Source organism: Bombyx mori, chromosome 14 (genome assembly GCF_030269925.1).
Source record: "Bombyx mori chromosome 14, ASM3026992v2".
Classification (NCBI taxonomy): Eukaryota; Metazoa; Arthropoda; class Insecta; order Lepidoptera; family Bombycidae; genus Bombyx; species Bombyx mori.
In genome coordinates this window covers 11078246-11100619 of record NC_085120.1, presented here as the reverse complement: position 1 = coordinate 11100619, position 22374 = coordinate 11078246, and the positions used below count along the sequence as shown (strand labels likewise).

Genomic DNA, 22374 nt, shown 5'->3' with positions numbered 1-22374 from the left:
ACTATAACCTAGGTTTGAGGTATTCCCTTTGCCCTACATCGTTGTGGCCGCAACTTATAAGTTCAATCGTCACAATCTGCCAAATGACAAGTATACAAGACACTTAGAGGCTTCCTAGATTAAGTACCCATAGGACCTTCATTCCATACAGCACCTTCATAGACGAAAAAAGACCATATATTTAATGAACGGTAATAAAATAAAAAGTTTAAAATATAGATCTATTTCATTTATTCAATTAAAACAACGAATAAATTTGACGTTTCTAAAATGAATATGGCTTACAAACTAATTTTATGTGGTATATTCAACAATAGTGCAAAAAGGGTCTAATAATAAACATGATGTCAATTAGGACATTGTGTTTTGTCTCTTTCAATTGCAAAGGAATGCTGATTGACTATGTAAAGGACGAAAGACGTTATCTTTTCTTATTCTTCAGTGGACGAGCTCACGGCCCACCTGGTGTTTAGTGGTTACCAGAAGCTAAAGTCATCAACTACATTAATGCTACTCATCTTGACACATGAGTTCTAAGGTCTCAGTTTTATATTACAACGGCTGCCCCACCCTGCAACCCGAAACGCATTACTACTTCACGGCAGAAATAGGCAGGGCGGTGGTGCCTACCCGTGCGGACTCACAAGAAGCCCTACCACGAATAAAGAGTAATAAATACATGATGAAAGTTTTCTAACAAAAAAAACTAAGTACGATATAACCACTCATTTACTCTTTTTTAATACGCTTTTATAAGCTTCAGAAGTATGTATGTTAGTATGTAACGGAATCTATGAACATGATTTTGCCCCCTCCAAAACGTCGGATTAACTCGAAGTTTGGTATACTTAATAAGGACCGATGACAATTCAATATTAAAAAATTTTTGAAAAAATCAAAATTCCACTAAAATATGAAAAATAAATAATAGTTTAAAAAAACTAACAAAATATGCTTCTATAGAAAATCCAACTAAAAAATAGAAAATAAATTTTAATAAATTTGAATAAAAAATAGTATAAGAGAAAATGATTTTATTGTAAAAAAGCGTATTTTTCTATAAAAGCGTATTTTGTTAGTTTTTTATACTATTATTTATTTAAGTAATAAGTTCTATAATATCGTTGTCATTCAAAAATCGTTGGAACAGATATGACAATCGATTAGTGACTCAAGGAAGATACAAACATGCTTCTGTACGACTAAACCTGCGAGAGAATGTGATAGAATACTTCTAGACGTTTCAATTCTACTGCGTCTGAACTGCACATGTGTTTTTCCCAAATTCGATTACTTTGCTTATAGGTCATTAAAAACCGTAAAATGAAAATAGTTTTTTAATTACTTGTGTATGTACATACGTTGGGGAAGGCCTATGTCCAGCAGTGGGCAGATAAGGCTGATGATGATGATGATACATACGTCATTAAGAAGTGAAAGCCCTTTTATTTTTTAAGTCGCTTAAAAATTCTAGTCACTTTAATTCTATGGTTCTGGCATACAATTTTATACTACATATAATACAATTATAATTAACAACTATAATATAGTATATAATATATACTCATGTAACTATATAATTAATAAACAACTTATTTGTGTTGACTAACAAAATAATTGTTACAATAAGCAAAATTGACTTGCGTCAAAATTAAATTCTTACTTATAATACAGGACAGGTACTTTGCATAAATTTACAGTACCCGGCGATAAATATTGCACATCGACCGTGGGAAAGAGACCGTTAATTTTTGCTTTGTAGAGCGTTATATCTGTCGCACATTACCTAATTGACATTTAGTCTCCATAGACACTGGATCGTTAGTGTTTCGTCGCACACGGGTAACCCTCTACAACAAAAACAAAATTAGACGACTGTCTCTATCTAAATATCGATGTGCAGTATTTATTGCCTGGTACTGTAACTAGATACATTATGGATTTTTCAACAGTTTGCTCAACTGAAAACCGCATTTAAGACATTTGTTTATATAAAAAATTGCTGTTGTTACTGCCCTCTATAGTCTAAGGCTCTCAGGTAGCAGCTAATTCCATTTGACACCGAAGAGAGCTGTCGATAGAATTGATCCATAAACCTTAGTCTGTTGAACAGTTGGATCTAAAAACTATAGTTACTGCTTTGTACCGATATCGGTGAGGAGTGCTCTATGCAACTGTCTCTGGTGCGAAACTCTTCCAATTTGGAATTATGGAATCATTGTTCTTCTCCAATGTATACTTCGATCATTATTACCGTCCAGCTCTTTGATAAATTACGCTCGTATTTCTAGCTTTGTGGCATATATGGCTAAACGAGATTTAGAAGTCACATTTTTTTGGATTAACTTGAATTACCTTGAAATGTTTAATAGTCAGCTCATCATCGCCGAAGACCGCAAGAGACAGTGATAAGTATAAGGCACAAGAGTCATTGTCATTCGCAGGAACCTAACAATTATTACTTACTAGCGACCCGCCCTCGCTTCGCTTCGGAAACTGTAATTTATTATTTATTTCTCCACTATTTAATGGATGTTATTATACATATAAACCTTCCTCTTCAATCACTCTATCTATTAAAAAAACCGCTTCAAAATCCGTTGCGTAGTTTTGAAGATTTAAGCATACATAGGGACAGAGAAAGCGACTTTGTTTTATACTACGTAGTGATATCAAATTTAGTATCATCAATAAAGATACGTCGAAGTTTTTAATGAATCGGTACCATCGATTCCGCCAACTTTTTAATGATTTATATCGACCAGCGCGCACACCTGCCGCTGACGATGTTTCTATATTAATTGAATACTTTCGCACTACCGACAGATATTCCAATATTGATAGGATTGATTTTCCAATTAATTGAATAACTGTAACGCGCAGATAGATTGATGAAGTGTCTGAATAACTTAACACGAAAATTACTGATGCACTATATCGCTGACTGTTAAAAGTGGCGACGACAACTATTCAGCCCTCAACAAGCGACTTCAAGAGTTTTCCTGTGTTCCAAATCCTTTCTCCAAAGTATATTAGTTTCGTATGAAATTAAAACAATAACAGTCTTTAACGTAAATAGATTTTTTCATTTAAACACATAACAATATTGATTAAGTGACATTTAAATGGATCAATAAAATCTCTAAATGGCACTAAAACAAAACAAGTAACTAAACTTAATTCAGTGTACAGTTGTAAGTGGTCTCTACTAATCTATAAAGAGCTTTATTTGACGTAAATAATAAATTGTTTATATTATCAAACGCCATAGCTCCTATAGACGGTAGATGTGCTATTTTAACAACTTTAGAATCCACTAGATTCCATTTGACTATCACCTTGTATATTCCATCGATCCACCATGCGTATACTTCGCCATCTAGATCAACAGTCAGACCTCTGAAAAAAGGATTCTTGGATACACGATAGACAGTCTTGTCCCTGCCAACGAACAAACCGAAATTATTCATGAAAACTATTATGTCAGTTTTGTGGATAACAAATTTGTTTACCGGCACATATTCTAGAATGGTCTTAAAATAATCGCCTTTCTTTACAACGATGCCTCTGTCGTTGTATCTGACGAAGTAAACGTTGTTTTTGTAGAATATGCTCTCGATCGGATCCCCGCGACTGCTATAAGGGAGGAGTTGACTGGAGCCCGTGTCCAATTCAAATATTCCGTCATTTCCGCCCAAGTAAACCAAGGATCTGTCTTGATCGATATCAAAACTACCGAAGTTCATTACGTAGTTTGGGCTATTGATCACACCCGTTTTCTCGGGCGCGTCCAAGTTAACGAACCCAATTTTGTAATACTCGAGATCTTCTATTCTCGGCTCGAAACTGTAGAACAGAACATTCTCAGACCTTAATATACCAATTTTGGTGATGACGATGTTATTTCTGAAGGGCGCATCTAGGTCTAGTAGATAAGTAGCGTTGTAACACGTTTTATTTACGAGCACGCACGTCGTACATTGCACGCTGACTTCGACGTCAATGGACGATACCGAAGAAATCAGTAAGATCGTTATTAATATCATGTTGCTCCTGTAACAATAGAGATTGCGATATGTAAACAAACTTGGTTTTTTTTCCCTACCTATGCTGATAGCCTTGAGATGCTATTTCAGCGTTAGCCTAGCGTGAACTCTCGGAGCTCAAAGCGGAGGTGTTGCTATCATTGGCCCTAGCAAAAGCAGGGCTTCGCAGAATCTACCGCCGGATCGGAAACGCGACCCACTGAGAAGATCCGGCAAGAATCTCAGTGGGCTCAAACTTGGTGTTTCCTGGGATGACATCAGGCCGAACGCCCACTAGGGCTAGTGTCATCGTTTCTTTAAAAGGGTCTCGCATGTGGTTTATAGTGGATTAGATTACGAGTAATGTGTATTGTTTGATGCGACATTTTGATATCAAGTTCAAGTTTGATAAATAGGATAATATAATATAAATACTTAAGTTAATGCCGCTACCTAGCATATTGAGATAGATTGAATTCGCTATTGCATTAGTGTTACAGCTGATTGGCCTTCAAACTAAAGAGCTTGATCCATAGCAGATATGGACAGAACAACGGCACCTAATCATCCTGGATTGTGTACGAGATAATAAGTGGTGGATGGAAGTGGTTAGGAATTTGACTTGTAGTGTCCCATGTCATATATATATATTTTTTTTTTAATTGGTTGTTTTTTTTAATTATGATTAAAATTACTATTCTGATTCCATTTTATGTTCTTCTTGCGTAATCTGAAGTATCAAATGCCATAAAACAGTTTATAAATGACATAATAATAAATATGAAATCATACTACAAAAAAAAACTAGTTTTGTTGTTTAGTAGAAAATTGACCCTCTGATTTTCGAACCTACAATATTCCAAATGGCAATTATAAATTTCCACATGTGACATAAACATTTTATTAGTAGAAAATTTCAAGGTGATGGACACATGTCGCACGATATGTTGACGGCGAAATCAAGCGCTTCAAAAGGCTCTTCGAACCTCGTTTGAAGAAAGATGCGTATTTTTTTTATTGCCCTAGTAGGCAGACGAGTGTACGGCCCACCTGATGGTGAGTGGTTACTGTCACTCATGAACGTCTGCAATTCCAGTGTCAGAGTAAATCCGCTGTCTACCGTTAAAATATATCACAGTGCCTAGGAAATGCCGTGGCTCGGAGTTAATACCAAACTGGCTTGTTTAAAATTCCTTCCTTGTCAAACCGACCTTGACAAGACAAATGCTTAAATACATCAAATATGACACCTAATTGACCGAAAAATGATAAATACTCAAGGACTTATGAGGGATCAGACGAGGACACTCAGAAGCACAAACTAAATATTAGAACACTAAAATCGTATATGCATTTAAGCACTTCCGTAGTCCGGTAACGAACGAAACAACTTTAAGCTCTGACAATGTTTTCATTCTAAAGCTGCTATTTAAAAAGTTTTTCAATAAAACACGAAACGATCGCTGAATAATGCACTTTTTCACTAACTAATGTCCGAGAGCATAATGAAAAGTTCTTGCGACACAAACGGACTACTGAAACTAGGCGATCAATTTCGCACTGGATTTGTTTCTGCTTCACCTATGCACCATTCCAATCAGACTAACTGCATCTACCAGGGTATGGTCAAAAGGGGCCTTTGCTGTGGGTCAATACTTTGTTTTCTGGAAGTGGTTACGCAAATCCGTAGCCCCAAATGTTTTAAAGCAGTTCGGAGCCCATCAGCTTTGACTACGCGACCACTCACGTCGAGACAGGAAATCGAGGTATCATTTGTATCATAAAACGGATCTTTCACTCTTCGATCTAGTACGTAAGTATTGGGGAAGCTGTCTGGCACTTCACTTGAATTAATGATTCTCGAAACATTTCCTGTAGTGCTAACCGCAGCTACAGAGTTCCACTCAAGCGGATTAAGCGACTGACCCATGCAATACATATTATAGACATTTCGGTCTGGTATTGAAAATCCGCACGAATAGGTGTTACCATCCCGCCTGTAACTGTCGGGAAGCAATCATGCACTCCAGTTTGATAGACATGACGGCGATTGGCAAACCCATACCCAATTCGACTCAAAACCCGCTCTGTACAAAATCGCACTATTCCAAGGCAACAGACTTAAAAGCTCTAGTGAGAAATAGAATATGAAGGCTATGTCCTAGATGTTGTCGGATCGATATCATGACAAGCTTTCGTTAAACATTTAAACAAATTCATGGGTTACTTGCATTTAATTCCGTTTTTTTTATTGCTTAAATGGGTGGACGAGCTCACAAACCACCTGGTGTTAAGTGGTTACTGGAGCCCATAGACATCTACGACGTAAATGCGCCACCCACCTTGAGACATCAGTTCTAAGGTCTCAAGTATAGTTACAACGGCTACCCCGCCCTTCAAAAACGCTTTACTGCTTCACGGCAGAAATAGGCAGAGTGGTGGTACCTACCCACGCGGACTCACAAGAGGTCCTACCATCAGTAATTACGAAAATTATAATTTTGCGAGTTTTTTTTTATTTTTGCTGATAGGACTGTATTGGAACGCATGAATTCTACGATCACGTATTTTGGGCGTAGTCCACAGTACACCGTTTACCTTTGAGAAACTGGGACGAAGTCACGACTGACTAATGCCTCTCCTCTCAAAGCAGGTTGCTTTGATGGAAGAGTTGGCAAGACAGCCCTACGGATTCACAATATAAGCAACCAAAAATACTCAACATAAGATTTTTTTGCAGTAATTAAGTTATTACTGAAGTTTAATATCAAAGTGAATTAACCCTTAAGAGATGAAATTCTTGATTGTATTGTACATATAAAAATTGTCCCATATTTCGAACTGGATATTCAGTATTATTTGGCAAAAATAAGCAATAGGTAGTACGGTATCTACCCGTTCAGGTCATTCAACGCCTTGAAATCAATAGAATTAGAGGTGATATTTACGAAAAAAAGTAATTAACGATTTTTTAAGAAATTCCCATAAGAAATTATCGCTATTAAATTGCATTCTTCAGAATTCTTATTTCTCTTCCGTTTTCGGATTAAATGAATGTGCGTGCGATGAAACGCACAGACAATGTTATACTTATTAATTTAATCTGTGACATAGATAAGTACTAACTAACTATAACACAAATCATGACAATAATGCCAGATTAGATTGTAAGGTTACACATTGATATTACAAAAACGTTTATATTAAATTAAAAAAAAAAGATTCAAATCAATTTTTGAACTGTTATATAGACGTTAGTCTTCGTGAGTATTAAAAGTGCAAAGTGTAGTCGAAACGCATGAGACATATTATTATAAATATAATAATAATGAATGAACAATAAAGACTTATTTGGGTTTACTGTAATTTACAAAAAAAAAACATTATTCTCTTTAATCTCTTTTTATATTAATTTTTTGAGCAGTATTATTTATACAATACCAAACTGAACTATTTCTACCACTCTTCACTGAATGACGGACAGGTGAGTCAATTTATCTATTAAAAAAAAAATTAAGCTGAAATGTTTAAAGTTTTTAAATTCTAAAGGTTTTTCTTTGCATAAATGAATATAAAATTAAACTAATTTTTAAAGACAATTTTTTTAATGTACCTTTTATGAAAACTTCAGGTAATAATTACTTACCAATTTTTTTTAAGTTTTTTTTTTCCTCGTTCACAGCGCGTGTGTCCACCTGACGTATGCCTCGACGTATGAGAGCACCCGCTCTATTCATTCCACCGTAAATATTTTATAAACACGACTGACCGTGAACGTATAGCGTGGAACTTTTAAGAGAATTCATATTAATTACGTTCAATTGACCTGAAATGCTTTGAATTGCCAATAACTGGAGTATTTTAGTGAGTTATTTTCAATACCACAGGTAGTATAACGCGAGGCCATTTACGGTGTGACGTATGCACGCCTTGCCCCTCGGTTTTATGGCCAATATCCCTGGATATCGAATCCCCTTCCTTCTTAATCGTTCACTCTTGACAGAATGGTCGGGGTTGATGATGCAGTATTTTCAATGGCAGCCCCGCGATGCGCTTCTTTTTGTTCTAGCCTTCAGCATATCTGGTCCTTTGAAGCATAGAATTTAGTGTCGTAGTATTGATAAGGTCAGTCCAAGATTTAGGTAATCGACTGTAACTGCCTGCCCTCCACCCGTTCCTAATGGTTATATGATGTGGATATATGGCATAAACAATTGCAATGAAGTCAGTTCGCACTGTCATATGAAGATGACGGCTCTAGACAGCGTAACACTCTTAGGGTTAGCTTAGGACTGCATCTCTTCCCATAGATACTGTGAAGGGCAATTAAAAGATTCACCAGAGAATAAGTATTAGTGTCCTCTGAGCATTATACCAGCACACTGAGATTGCCCACCGACATTTACTGGTGGTGGGGCATATTGTAAGCCCACACGAATAGGTACCATCACCTCAAATTCCCGCCCTCAAATAATTGGATGCACTGCATTAGGAAACCATGCGAATCACTGTAGACAATTTAACGGTAGGCAGCGGCTTGGCTCTGCCCCTGGCATTGCTAAAGTCCATGGGCAACGTGAACCATTCACTATTAGATGAGCCGTATACCCGTCTGCCTGCAAAAGCAATAAAAAAAAACACTTTGGTCTACCTATTCCAATCACAAATCGATTTAAGTAATCGATACCACGAACTCAATCATTCGGGTTAGTATTCAAAAGTCTACGCAGGCAATTTCGAATGGCTTCTCTAATATTTTAGTTTTATGTGCATTACGATTGTTTTTTTTTTTATTGTCCACGTTCAAGTCCAGTTCACGCGGTGCTCGCGCGACCAAACCGCGCCACGGTCGATGATCAGGGAGACACAAAGCAATATAAATAACATATAATGCAATAACAAACATAAATAGTAGTTTTATGTGTCACGTACAATGTTCAATAGGATCGTTATTTAGACGGGACGTGTATGTATCAGTCTTATTGAAATACTCAATTTAATTCAGAATACGAATGAAAGTTTGTTATGAGTTATATTGTATTGATCGTTGCTCTGTTAAAACCGATATTATCCGGCTTTGCGCTAAAAATAGACCGAATATCGTAACTACCCGTGCGTACCAACTATTCAACCGGCAATAACCTAAAATTCTATTTTACGTGCTTTGTTAAACAGAGAAAGGTTATAAAGGATAAGGTTGTTTTGAATACTGATGCTTTTACTTGGTAGGGCGTATCTTGTGAGCTCATACGGGTAAATACCATAAACCTACATTTGCCGCAAAACAACCATGCGTTTTGTATGCTTAGTGCGAGTTTTTTAACACTCTCGATAGCGTAAAAGTTAACTCAACTTTTTGTATGGAGTCGGAACGTTTGCCTACGTTTGCCGCTAGGGGCGCTGTTCCAACTGCATACAAATTTGAGTTAACTTTTACGCTATCGAGAACGTTAAAAAACTCTCACTAAACACACTGATTTGATCAGGCTGGGTCAGTAGTTACACTATACGATTGAAACTAAGATTTCTTGTCGCTCAAGATGTGTAGCGGCATTCTCATTGTGATGTCTATGAGGTCCGGTAACCACTTAACACTAGATAGGTCGTGAGCTTACACACGTATATGCGATAAAACTGTGCTTAACTTTGGGGAAAAATGGTTTAAAATTGTTTAATGAAAAATTCTTGCATGACCTTTACAAAATAAGCTGAAGACTTAATTAGCAATTTCGGTTAGTAATTAATTATGTTCAAAAGTTTAACATTTTGCTTAAACGTGCTTCGTAAAGTATGAAAGCCCTGTGGGCTGACTCGGCACTACTGATGTTCTAAATGGCTAGCAGATGTGAAACAATAATATTATTTTGTACAGGTAAAGATGAATAAAAGAAGTTAATAAAGTTAAGTTGGTTAGTAATAGATTAAGTTAGTATTAAGTTAATAAATGAATAAAAGAAGTTAAAGTTAATAAAATAAATTTGAAGTCGTCGTGGCCTAACGGATAAGACGTTCGGTGCATTCGTGTTGAGCGATGCAACGGCGTTCGAATCTCAGGCGGGTACCAATTTTTCTAATGAAATACGTACTCAACAAATGTTTACGATTGACTTCCACGGTGAAGAAATAACATCGTGTAATAAAAATGAAACCCGCAAAATTATAATTTGCGTAATTACTGGTGGCAGGTCCTCTTGTGAGTCCGCGCGGGTTGGTACCACCACCCTACCTATTTCTGCCGTGAAGCAGTAATGTGTTTACTGTAACTACATATACTGAGACCTTAGAAATTATATCTCAAGGTGGGTGGCGCATCTACGCTGTGGATGTATATGGGCTCCAGCAACCACTTAACACCAGGTAGGCTGTGAGCTCGTCCACCTATCTAAGCAATAAAAAAAAAGTTTAGAAATTCATGTAGCATGATGAAAAATAAAATATTAATATTAAGAAACAGTCGCTTGCGCATTACGACGCTTCGCCACACCGTGCACACTACTACATATAAACTGTATATCTACTATCAAATAGCGCGCGACGCGTCGCCACGGCATACGTCATACGTGGCCACGCAATCGGTTTTACGTGCTGCTATAGATATTACACATCAAAATATGTTGCATGACATATCTTATGATAGCGTTTAAGTTGAAATCTATATATTAATACGTGAAGCAAAAACTTTGTATCCCTTTTTACGAAAATTGCGCGGACGGAAGAATATGAAATTTTCCACACTTATAGAGAATATAGAGAAGAAGTGCACAATGCTAATATTTTTTTTAAATAATGCATAAAAGATACATTAAATCAATAAAGAAAACATTACACACACCACATACCATGTATTTGACGCACACACGCATGCATACTATTTATTGTCAAACTTTTGTTCTTGACGTCTGTTGTCAAATTGAGGATAGATTAAATATTGTTTGTCTTTATTAATATTTTTTTATAGTGTAGCCTTAGCGAAATTTTTGATTATAGTATGTGTACAAACTTGCAATTCTAATTAATTATAGTCGAATTTCGACTACTGCGGGACCTCTAGTAAATATTATTTCTTAGCATTTAAGATTTGCCTAAATTAATTAAAAAGGTCTTATTAAATTAATTTCGTCTGCGTTTGTAATATTTCAAATGATTAAACAACGGCAACGGACAAACAGCGCCTGTCAGCGTTCCCGCGTTATTTCTCAGGCGCCGTACTTTACACAGACACCCTTAAATATTAAGCCGAAATTATGAAAACAAAAACATTTAGCGGATTACGGCAGCGCGAATGCAATTCAATTAAATTAGCCGCGGTTTTAATCTCAATATCTTGTTTGAAGAGAACACGATGCTTATACATTCCGGTTTCAAAGTGTGCTCACTAAGCCGGCGGTCGCTTGGTCGATTGCACATTTAGAAGATTAACTAGGACAAAATTTTTGAAATGTTTTTCTTTTTGTTGCTAAGATGTGTGGACGAGCTCACAGCCCACCTGGTGTTAAGTGGTTACTGGAGCCCATAGACATCTACAACGTAAATGCGCCACACACCTTGAGATATAAGTTCTAAGGTCTCAGTATAGTTACAACGGCTGCCCCACCCTTCAAACCAAAACGCATTACTGCTTCACGGCAGAAACAGGAGGGGCGGTGGTACCTACCCGTGCGGACTCACAAGAGGTCCTACCACCAGTAATTACTCAAATTATAATTTTGTGGGTTTGATTTTTACTACACGATGTTATTCCTTCACCGTGGAAGACAATCGTGAACATTTGTTGAGTACGTATTTCATTAGAAAAATTGGTACCCGCCTGAGATTCGAACACCGTTGCATCGCTCAACACGAATGCACCGGACATCTTATCTGTTAGGCCACGACGACTTCAAAAATGTGCCCCTTTCGACATTCACGTCCCCCTTGATAAATGATAAAGGTTTTTGTTGTAAGGCGACAACGTCTGCCCTAAGTTCGACACTAGAACGCGCGAATGCTCGCTCCGAAAAAATTAAATGCGTCATTCGCACGATGTTCACTGCGTACACTTACCCGCTGCGTACGGTTACCCCACATGACTCTACGGCCCAAACAATTAGGTAAACAATGTATACTAATATTATAAAGCCGAAGAGTTTGTTTGCTTGAACGCGCTAATCTCAGGAACTACTGGTCCGATTTGAAAAATTCTTTCAGTGTTAGATAGCCCATTTATTGAGGAAGGCTAAAGGGTATATAAGATCACGCTAAGATCAATACAAGCGGAGCACCAATAAAGAATGTTTCAAAATCGGATTTTGAGAGCTTCCGCTGCGTGCGCTGTAGTAGAGGCTAAGTTTCGCTAAAATAAAGTATGACAGAATTGTTCCCCTTTAGAAGGTCTAAAAAAAAGTCCGAGACAGCATATTATGTCTATTTGTTAAAGTTGGCTCACTATAACGTTTTTTATGCTAACCAAATTTGTTCTAAAATAAAGCATTATTTGTGAACTATTCCACGCGGACGAAGTCACCGGCAAAAGCTAGTGATTTATATTTCGCATCACCTAAACTATACCGACAACAATGTCAACAGTAGTAAACAATGGCAGGGCGATTTCCCTCAAGTTTTCCAGCTAAGAATTCCGAGCCCGATCTGTCCTTATCTTGCCAGCAATAGAACTATTCACTCTTAGTGGTGTTCGTGCCTTCTGTCTTCTTTTTAATACGTCCTTTTTTATACTAGTTAGTCAGCGCACATAGACCAGCTGGTATCAGGTTGTACCCGGTATCATAACGCGAAGGACGCTATCCACCACGACATAACAGATCGAAGTCTCAATGACATTGCTTATCCGAACTAACGTTACCTTCGCAGCAAAAATGTCAGTAAAGAAACCTTGTCGGAGAAACCTTAGCCTTTTTTTATAGCTTAGATGGGGAACGAGCTCACGGCCCACCTGGTGTTAATTGGTTACCGGAGCCCATAGACATCTACAAGGTAAATGCGCTACCCACCTTGAGATATAAGTTCTAAGGTCTCATAGTATAGTTACAACGGCTGCCCCGTCCTTCAAACCGAAACGTATTACTGCTTCACAGCGGGAATAGGCAGGATGGTGGTACCTACCACCAGTAAAGTGCCTAGTGACGCCATGAAATAGACTCAAACAACACCGCTGTATTTTATGAGTCACGTTTTTTGTAGCCACATTTCATAGCCGAGAGCGGCGTCGCCTCTCTTGGTAAGCTATTTAAACTCTCTTTTGAGATGTTCGCCCTGTTCCGAAGTTCTTTTTTGCATTTTTCATCGCGATCCTTCCCCGCGGACTATTTTTGTTATGACAGATCACGGTCGCCGGAAAGCTAAGTACTTTTCTTTCTTTAAATGGATTAATAAATTAAACGGATTTTCGGAGAACTCTTTTTTTTTTAGACTCAAATATAGCTTTGTGATTAAAAGTGTGTGAACTATTTAAATTACCTGCGACGTAGACCCGTATTGTCGTCGAGTACTTGGATTTGTATTTACGTGAAAAAACGGATACCTGTCTGTAGTTTTGAAGCCCAAACATAGCCTCATCGACTCGACTATGCCTGGAAAAGCATTATTTTAGATTTAACATCTTCACTGCGCGACCGGCACATATCGCCCTGCCGCAGTACTTTTAGCTGGTGCGGATCGATTATTTCAGGTGGTTCAGGTTCAGGTTATTGTAAGATTTTGACACCGCAAAAATATATACTATATACTACAACTAATATTTTGTATTCAAGTTTAACAATATTTGCTATGTGTATGTGCATTATTATAATTCTCATGTTGTATTTGTTATTTTAGCTGCTCTACACACACTCATCACTTTTAATTATTATTCTCATAATCCTCTCGCAGGTCTGCTGGAAGAGATTTCTTAAAGAAATAAGCGGTGCCTTTGTACATAATTTTCCTATTACTCTGTACTAGGTCTCCTTTTTTGTGTGTACATAAATAAATAAATAAAATAAAAATAATAAAAATACTATAAATTGTTTGCAGTATGTTTTCGCAAAGCTATAGCATTTTAATCTACCCTAGTGCTGGTGCGTCGAGAACGACCTGCTACGCACTGGTGGAAATAACGTTGGCCTTTCGACCCGCCGCCGCACCAGATGAACTTTTGTTATTTTACAAGCTGCAGCCAAGGTGTTAAGCAAACGACCTCACAGCCTACCTGGTGTCTTCCAAAAATCCACCTTGACACATCAAAGTATTGATATTTATTATATATCCAACATTAACTATCCCAAAACAGAGGAAATTTGCAAAAACCTGAATCGCACTAGCAAATTGAATAAAATCTTAAATGTACCATTTTCAAACAGTATGTGACTGCGTCTTTTAAAAACATCCACTCGCTGTCAGATCTTTCCTCTTTTTTCGCTACCTAAGCTGATGATAGCCTTAAGAGGCTATGTCAGCGTAACCGGGCGAGTAGGTGAGTGAGCTCACGGGACTCAAACCGGGATTGTTGGTAGCACTGGCCCTAGCAAGAGCACTGCTTCGCAGAATCTACCACCGGCTCGGAAACGCGACCCACTGAGAAGATCCGGCGAGAAACTCAGTGGGTTGTGTCTATAGGCTTTCTCGTCGGGCCCTTCGTCGCAAGCGACGGATTCAGCGAGGACGGTGACCGGTGCTTGAGGTACCTAAAAGATCTTTCCAATATCATTTCCATATACTGACCCGATGGTGCAGTAATTAGCGCCACTGACTGAAGAAATAAGAAGAAATAACATTATTCGTTGTGCCGAGGGTCGTGGGTTCGATTCCCACATCGGGGAAACATTATGTGATGAACAGTTTTTTTTGTTCTTTGTCTGATTGTTTTAGCGGTAAGCAGCGGCTAGGCTCTGCCCCTGGCTTTGCTGACGTGCATGGGCGACGGTAACCACTTACCATCAGGTGGGCCGTATGCTCGTCTGCCTGCTCGGGCAATAAAATGAAAAAATATTCAATATACTCTTACAAAATATTTGTTGAAACTTATTTAAGTATCTATTAATTAATATTTATTATTTAATTATTATTACATTTATTTTTATTATTATGTAATTATTATTTAAGTATTTAACACTCAGTCTCTGGTAGCCAAAACACAGGGAATCCTAAATTGAGGCTGGATGACCGTCGGTGATTTATTCGCCCTATGTATTTATTTATTTTTATATAGGAAAATATAAGACGGTTCGAGACAAATACGCGATCACATTTTCTTTACAACAATCATATTGTTTTTGATATATCATAGAAAACTAGCTCGGTGATATCTTGTATAGTAAAAATTCAGTGTTAGCGTGAAACATTTATCACACAGCTTATTATAACAGCAATACGTATTGCTGGCACGTGTCTGAAACTTTATTCTGATAAATGAAAGCTATTTAAAGGGGCCAGGCATAGAGTGCTAGATGATTGCCGGCCTATTTATTAGTTGAAGAATATATCCTATCTCCATCATTACTCAAGATCATGAAATTTTCGAATTTAAAATCAAAGACATGTTTTTTTTATTGCTTTGATGGGGGGACGAGCTCACAGCCCACCTGGTGTTAAGCGGTTACCGGAGCCCATAGACATCTACAATGTAAACCCACCTTGAGATATAAGTTCTAAGGTGTCATTATAGTTACAACGGCTACCCCACCCTTCGAGCCGAAACGCATTACTGCTTCACGGCAGAAATAGGCAGGGCGGTGGTACCTACCCGTGCGGACTCACAAGACGTCCTACCACCAGCAATTACGCAAATTATAATTTTGCGGGTTTGATTTTTATTACATGATGTTATTCCTTCACCGTGGAAGTCAATCGTGAACATTTGTTAAGTACGTATTTCATTAGAAAAATTGGTACTCGCCTGCGGGATTCGAACACCGGTGCATCGCTAGGTACGAAAGCACCGGACGTCTTATCGTTTAGGCTACGACGACTTCTGTCCTGCTTAAACTGGAAAGGCCTCATGGCCACCAATTTCCTTCAATCAATCATTAAAAAAAACCTCATATCTCAACGTATTCTGCGGTTAATCTATATGCGGTATTAAAAATCAAAAGGAAACAATTAAAAACGTAATTAAACCCGTCTCTGTACAATTGAGTTGATGAAGACGCGGAACTATTGTGTTTCATTTATTAGCGCTTGATTGAATGTCAGGGACAAGTCGAGTCAAAACAAACAAAAAATTTAAACTTTTGTGAAATGTCACGTGTCTGTACTATTAATATCCTCATGGTCTAACTGATAAGACGTCTAACGCCAATAATCATATAATTCTGTGTAAGTATGATATCTTCTATTGATATAAAGTACCAGCCAGAGATAGTATTACATATACACGTACTTAGTATATATTAGGAGTTAAAGTATGAAATTGCCGATTTGTACTGAAAAATTTAAATTCGTTTTTATTTTTCATTTAACATTTTTATTTAATCAAAATTCAAAATACCTACCATTATTATCTACAGGTTGCTGCCATCTAATAGGAAGGTAATTTATGCCTTTGCGATAAAACTCTCATGATCTATATTCTACAAGCTGTGTGAAAGCATTTTGTGCTGCCTCCTGAGAAGAAAGCTTTTTAACACGTAGAAAATTGTCCAAATCACGACAAAAATGGCAGTCCGTTGGAACAAGGTCTGGCGGATACGGAGGGTGACGAATGATTTCTAATTGCAGTTCCTGTAGAGTTAAAACAGTTTCTCGTGCTTTATGAGGTCTCTCGTTATCATGGAGCAATAATGGTGAAGATCGATTCATGAGTCGGGGCTGTTACACTGCAAGTTTTGCTATCATTGTTCCGAGTTCGGCACATCTGCCGCTATTGCTTGACCAGACGGAGAATGCTATAGTGAATAACGCCATGTTGAGACCACCAAACAGTTACCATTACCTTTTTATTGGTAAGCTTTCCTTTAGTTGCGGCGTTTGACCTGGGGTCAGCCATTGCATTTTTCGCTTACGGTTATCGTAAAGAATCCACTTTTCATCACATGTCACAATTCGATTCAATACTCCTTTATTTCCGCATCGATTCCACAAGGTAATACAAGTTTCAACACGACTTTCTTTCTGCAGATCGGTCAAAACGCAACATTGATATTGCGAGCTGTTTCTGCAGCGTTAGTACCGCGTCGGAAGTCGTATTAAAAAATCACTCGAATTTTCGAAGTATCCATCTTTCTTTTCTAAGCTGAATAAAAAAAACAGCTGAAAATCGATAATCGAATGTTGCACATTTTTAAAAAAAAGAACCTCATAGGTGCCATTTGAAAATAGTTTCACTCAAAAATCTCAAACCACGAAGGTTCTGTGTTAATTCGAAGTACCTATTACAATAATTTATTTTATTTATTTATTTATTTATTTATTATTTGTGGTCATAGGTTAACAAAGATTAATAAGTTAATATTAATAAATGTATCACTATGTCCTGCTAGTAAAGCGTACAAATATTAGGTGTAACTATAATCTACATAAAAATAAAAATAACTTAAATTATAATTATTGAACTCTATTCTACTTAATTATCTAAAGTTATCGTCTAAATATTCTGACATACTATAGTAAGCCTTATCTAATAAAAATACTTGCAATTTTTGCTTAAAATCATGTAAATCTATTGTCTTCAAAATTTTTATAGGTAGTTTATTAAATATTCTTGATGACATACTAAAAAAACTCTTGTCATAAAGGGCAGTTCTATGAGGTAGCGAGGAGATCTTTAAAGTATTCCTAACAGATTGCGGTTTTGCAAACAGATGTTTGTTCGTTTTGACAAAAATCGCTACCTCATAAATATACAACGATGTAAAAGTCATGATTTTTAACTTTTGAAAGAAAGGCTTACATGAGTCTGGTACATGAATGTTTGCTATAGCACGCACACATTTCTTTTGTGCTTTAAATACGTACTCTGTATTAGTGGCGTTTCCCCAGAATATTAAAGCATATCTAAGGGTTGACGCCACATATGCATGGTAAGCTGTCAGTACAGCTGATTGCTCTACTACTTTCGCTAACTTATACAAGGCATACGTATATTGGTTTAATTTTTTACATATTGTATCAATGTGTGTTTGCCATTTCATATCATTATCAATCCAAATACCCAGAAATTTAGTACTATTCACTTCTTCAATATGTGTCCCATCATATTCTATTTTCAAAGAGTGTTGTATTTCTTGTGGGTATGTGACAATTTTTGTTTTATTTAGGTTAATTACTAAATTGTTTCTTAATAACCATTCTATAACTAGCTTAAGAGTAGTGTTAATATCGGACTCTAAGGAGTTTAATTCTTTTTCTGTGAAGATGACGGTGCTATCATCGGCAAAGAGAATCATCGGATGTTCTATGGCTTTAGGGAAGTCATTAATATAAATTAGAAAAAGGAGCGGCCCTAGTACGCTGCCTTGAGGTACACCGAATTGCATTTTCATCCAATTTGAGTGATAGCTTTGTACTGTCCTACTCAGTGGACATATGTTGTCTATTTCAACCCTTTGATATCTGTCAGTTAAATATGATTTTAATAATTTATGGACATTGCCTCTAATTCCGTAAGCGTTTAATTTATCTAGAAGGGTTTTATGATCCACATAATCAAACGCTTTAGTCATGTCCATGTACAGTGTAGCAGTAGGAGTTCGATTATCTAAATTGTAATATATAGGTTTTAATAGGTCATGTACAGCCATATTAATTGATTTATTTCTTCTGAAACCTTTTTGCTCTTGTGTAAATAAATTATGTTTTTCAAAGTAGGAGTTAATAGCTTCGTAAATAATTTTCTCTATAATTTTGGAAAAAATGGGAAGTAAAGATACCGGTCTATAACAAGCAATGTTTTCTTTATCGTCTTTCTTAAAGAGTGGCTTAATGACAGATCTTTTTAGTTTGCTTGGAAAAACGCCATGTTCTATACATAAGTTTATGATATGGCTAAGTACTGGGCTTATAATAAGTGCTACCGATTTAATTGCCGATGTAGTAATATTATCATAACCAGAACTATGAGTGTTTTTAAGGGATTTCATTAACAAAAAGATGTCGTACGGAATAACAGGATTCATGAATAAAGAGTGAGGTGTACTGTGACTATTACTTGTATTTTTAATCAAAATTTCTGGTGTTTCATTTAAATTTACCGGAGAGTTTATTTTATCAATATCATTATCAGTATTAGTATTGGTAGCATTAATAAGAAAGGTATTAAATTCGTTGGCAATGTTAATGGGGTCTGTTATTATACGGTCATTTACTTTTATTCGTGTTATATATTCTTTTGGAAAATTTGCCTTACTTGAATTAATTATTCTCCATGTAGCTTTCGATTTATTGTCTGCATTTGATATATAATAATTGTTTTGACACTTTTGAGTTAGCTTTATAATTCTTTTAAGTCGCGCACTATAATTTTTTAGAATCTGCTTTTGACTTTCTGAAGGGTTGGTTCGATAATTCCAAAGTAATTTTCTCTTTTGTTTACAGCATTTACCAATCCCTTTAGATAGCCACCTTGTTTTTTTAACACAGGTATTTCTTATTTTTATCTTGGGAAAACAAAGGTCATAAAATAGTTTAAAATCTTCAAAAAATGAGTCAAAGGCATATTCGGGATCATTTGAACTAAATACATCATAAAAAGTTAGATTTTGTAAGCATGTTTGAAATTTTTTTATGTTTTCATTACTAAAATCTCTTCGTATTGTATACCAATGACTAAGAGTACACGTTTTTTTGACGGGGCACGTTAACATCTGTGCCGTGTGGTCTGACATACCAAGATCAATTACTTCACATTTGCTACTTTGTACATTATTTAATATATTATCAATACATGTATTACTACTTGGGCGAGTTACTTCACGTGTACCTATTTTCATGTTAAAGCTATAAGTTAAATGCTCAAATCGTAGAGAAATAGGGTTTCTCTTCAATAGGTCAATATTAAAATCACCACATACAATTACTTTTTTGAATTTCCATTTATGTACTAAGCACATTATAGAATTGTAAACGTTAAAAAATATATTTAGTTTTTCTTGTGTATATTTTGGTGGTCTATATATACAGATTATAACCAAGTTGTGTTCAATTAACTCTATAGCTGAACACTCCACATCATTACAAACACTGAGATTAGATATCTCTTGCAATACTTTATATTTATGAAACTTCTTTATGAGTATACAGGATCCACCATTTCTATTTTCTCTGGCAAAGTGTGCACCTAAATTAAAGTTTGGTAAAGTTACATGCACATAGTCTAATTTGTTCATGTTGTGCTCTGTTAAGCAAATTACATCTACATTTTTTGCACATTTATCAAGTTCTTGGATATTTACACATAATAGGTCAGACTTACTAAGCAATCCATTAATATTTTGATGCATTACTCGTATCTTATTGTAAACGAAAAAACTCTTTTTGGTTGCTAGAACTAATCTGTGTGTCGGAAATATCAGCTTTATTATATGATTCAGATTCATTTAGCTGTAAGGTAGATTGTTCATAACACTTGTTTATTCTTATTATATAGTTTTTTAATTTACTGAAAACAGTATGTATGCCTTTATTGTTAATTTTTTTCGTATACTTAGAAAACATAGCATAAGTATATTTTAAATATCTGTTGGTATCAAAGATGTAGGCATATTCATAAGTTTTGTTACTAAGGTATAGATGGTAATTAAAGGCCTCGATTTTCTTATTGAGTAAATATACATTGGTACCAAGTTTGAAATTTGGGGAACATATTATAACATTAGTATGAGTTATTTTTTCTAATTTATTTTTTATGTATTCTACTAATTTTTCATAGTTGAAAGACATTTCAAAGTCTTTTGTACCTAAGAAAATGATACAGTAATCTTGTAAAGTATAGTTGACAAGTTTTAATTCTAAATTTACAAAAAGTTCAGTTATTCCTGCATTTGTTAGACAATAATGTATTATTTTAGAGTTTGTGAAGGTATACTCAGCTGTTTTCAATATGTTGTTTACATTATTATCACTTATAATACAAATTTTGTTAGAGGTTGTTCTATTATTAATATTACATTGAGTTGAAATAGCGGTCCCACCCGTAACTGAGCTACAGAAGTGCTGTAAAGTATGTTTATTTATTTTTTTATTGTTTAATAAGTTTAAAAGTTGTTGGTTGCACATCATTTCCATAGATGGCGTGGTTTTTAATTTATTTTGCGTATCAGGTGGATTTCGCTCGTTCGCGATTTCAATCGGTGATTTATTAGATTCAATAACAGTGTCGTCATCTGTGATCGACGCCTCAAAACAACTGGAGTTACCTATGGCAGAGACAGGTGATGACGTTCTAATATGTCGGGACTTTTTCTTCTTCGGTTTCTTTCGATTAACTTGTTTTTCTTGTTGGTTTGTTTCTGAATGTAATATTTTTGAGTCGTTGTTATTTGTTTGCAACATATTTTCTTTCAATTTGTTTATTTCTTCATAGGCATTTACTAATTCGTTTTTTAGTTGCAATATTTCTTTCTTGAGCTCTTCGATGTCACATCGATAACGAGTAGACAAGTCCAGTTGCAGATCCAGGTCTAGTGGGCTATGCCTTTCTATTTCCGAAGTTGTCGATCCAAAGGAAAGATCAAGTGAATCATTAGTAACGGTCCTGTGACGACGAAGAGTAACATATTCGTTTGCAGATGTAGTTGGTGTTCTTTGAAGAGGCATTGTTATTGTTAATTTATAAATAAAACAATGAATGAAAAAGAAAAGCAAAAATTCAATAAAGCGCTTTTTAGAAGATTAGCGGTTTTTTTTTTTGTCACAAGCGCCATGCAATATAAGCGGCAGAAATTTATGAGGTATTTATTTGTATAAAAACTGTTCGTAAGAATTCATAAAAGTCATAAACTAGCATGCACGAAACTCAGTTAAAAACCCGTGACACCATTCACTACAAAAATAGTAGCGAAATTATGGTTCTATTACGCAAAACTCTCAAATGTTCGTTAAGACGCTTAGGTGTTTCAAATTTTTGAATTTGAATGACTTGCGCGCGCACTGGTTACAATTTTGTTTCTAAAATTAAATGTTTAATATGAAAGTCACTATAAGAATTTAACACTGCTAATTATCGTCTTATTAGTTTGTGATTGTTTTCACCAGGTATTATATTGGTATTTATCACTTAAATCTTATAGTTAAATGATATTTTATAGTCACTGTTTTGCACTCGGTTTTGATAGGTTTTAAAGTCACACACTTATTGTTTTGAAGAGATAACACTTATCCACGAGAATTAGCACTAATATATTATATTTTACTATAAATTGTGTCTTAATATTCATTAAAA

The 22374-nt window shown here is 35.9% G+C and overlaps 2 protein-coding genes across 2 annotated transcripts in view; both read right to left on the bottom strand.

Moving 5' to 3' along the window:
• Positions 1-207: 207 nt before the first annotated feature.
• The window catches only part of LOC101742193 (coronin-7), a 55125-nt gene continuing 32958 nt past the window's right edge, over positions 208-22374 (bottom strand). The window contains exon 24 of the mRNA XM_062672151.1: positions 208-4053. The gene's annotated coding sequence lies outside the window, so the exon portion shown is untranslated. The remainder of the gene's footprint in view (positions 4054-22374) is intronic.
• LOC101737429 (ommochrome-binding protein) lies at positions 3177-4046 on the bottom strand. Its single transcript, XM_062671982.1, has one exon. It carries the CDS (start codon positions 4044-4046, stop codon positions 3177-3179), a length of 870 nt encoding a protein of 289 aa, XP_062527966.1.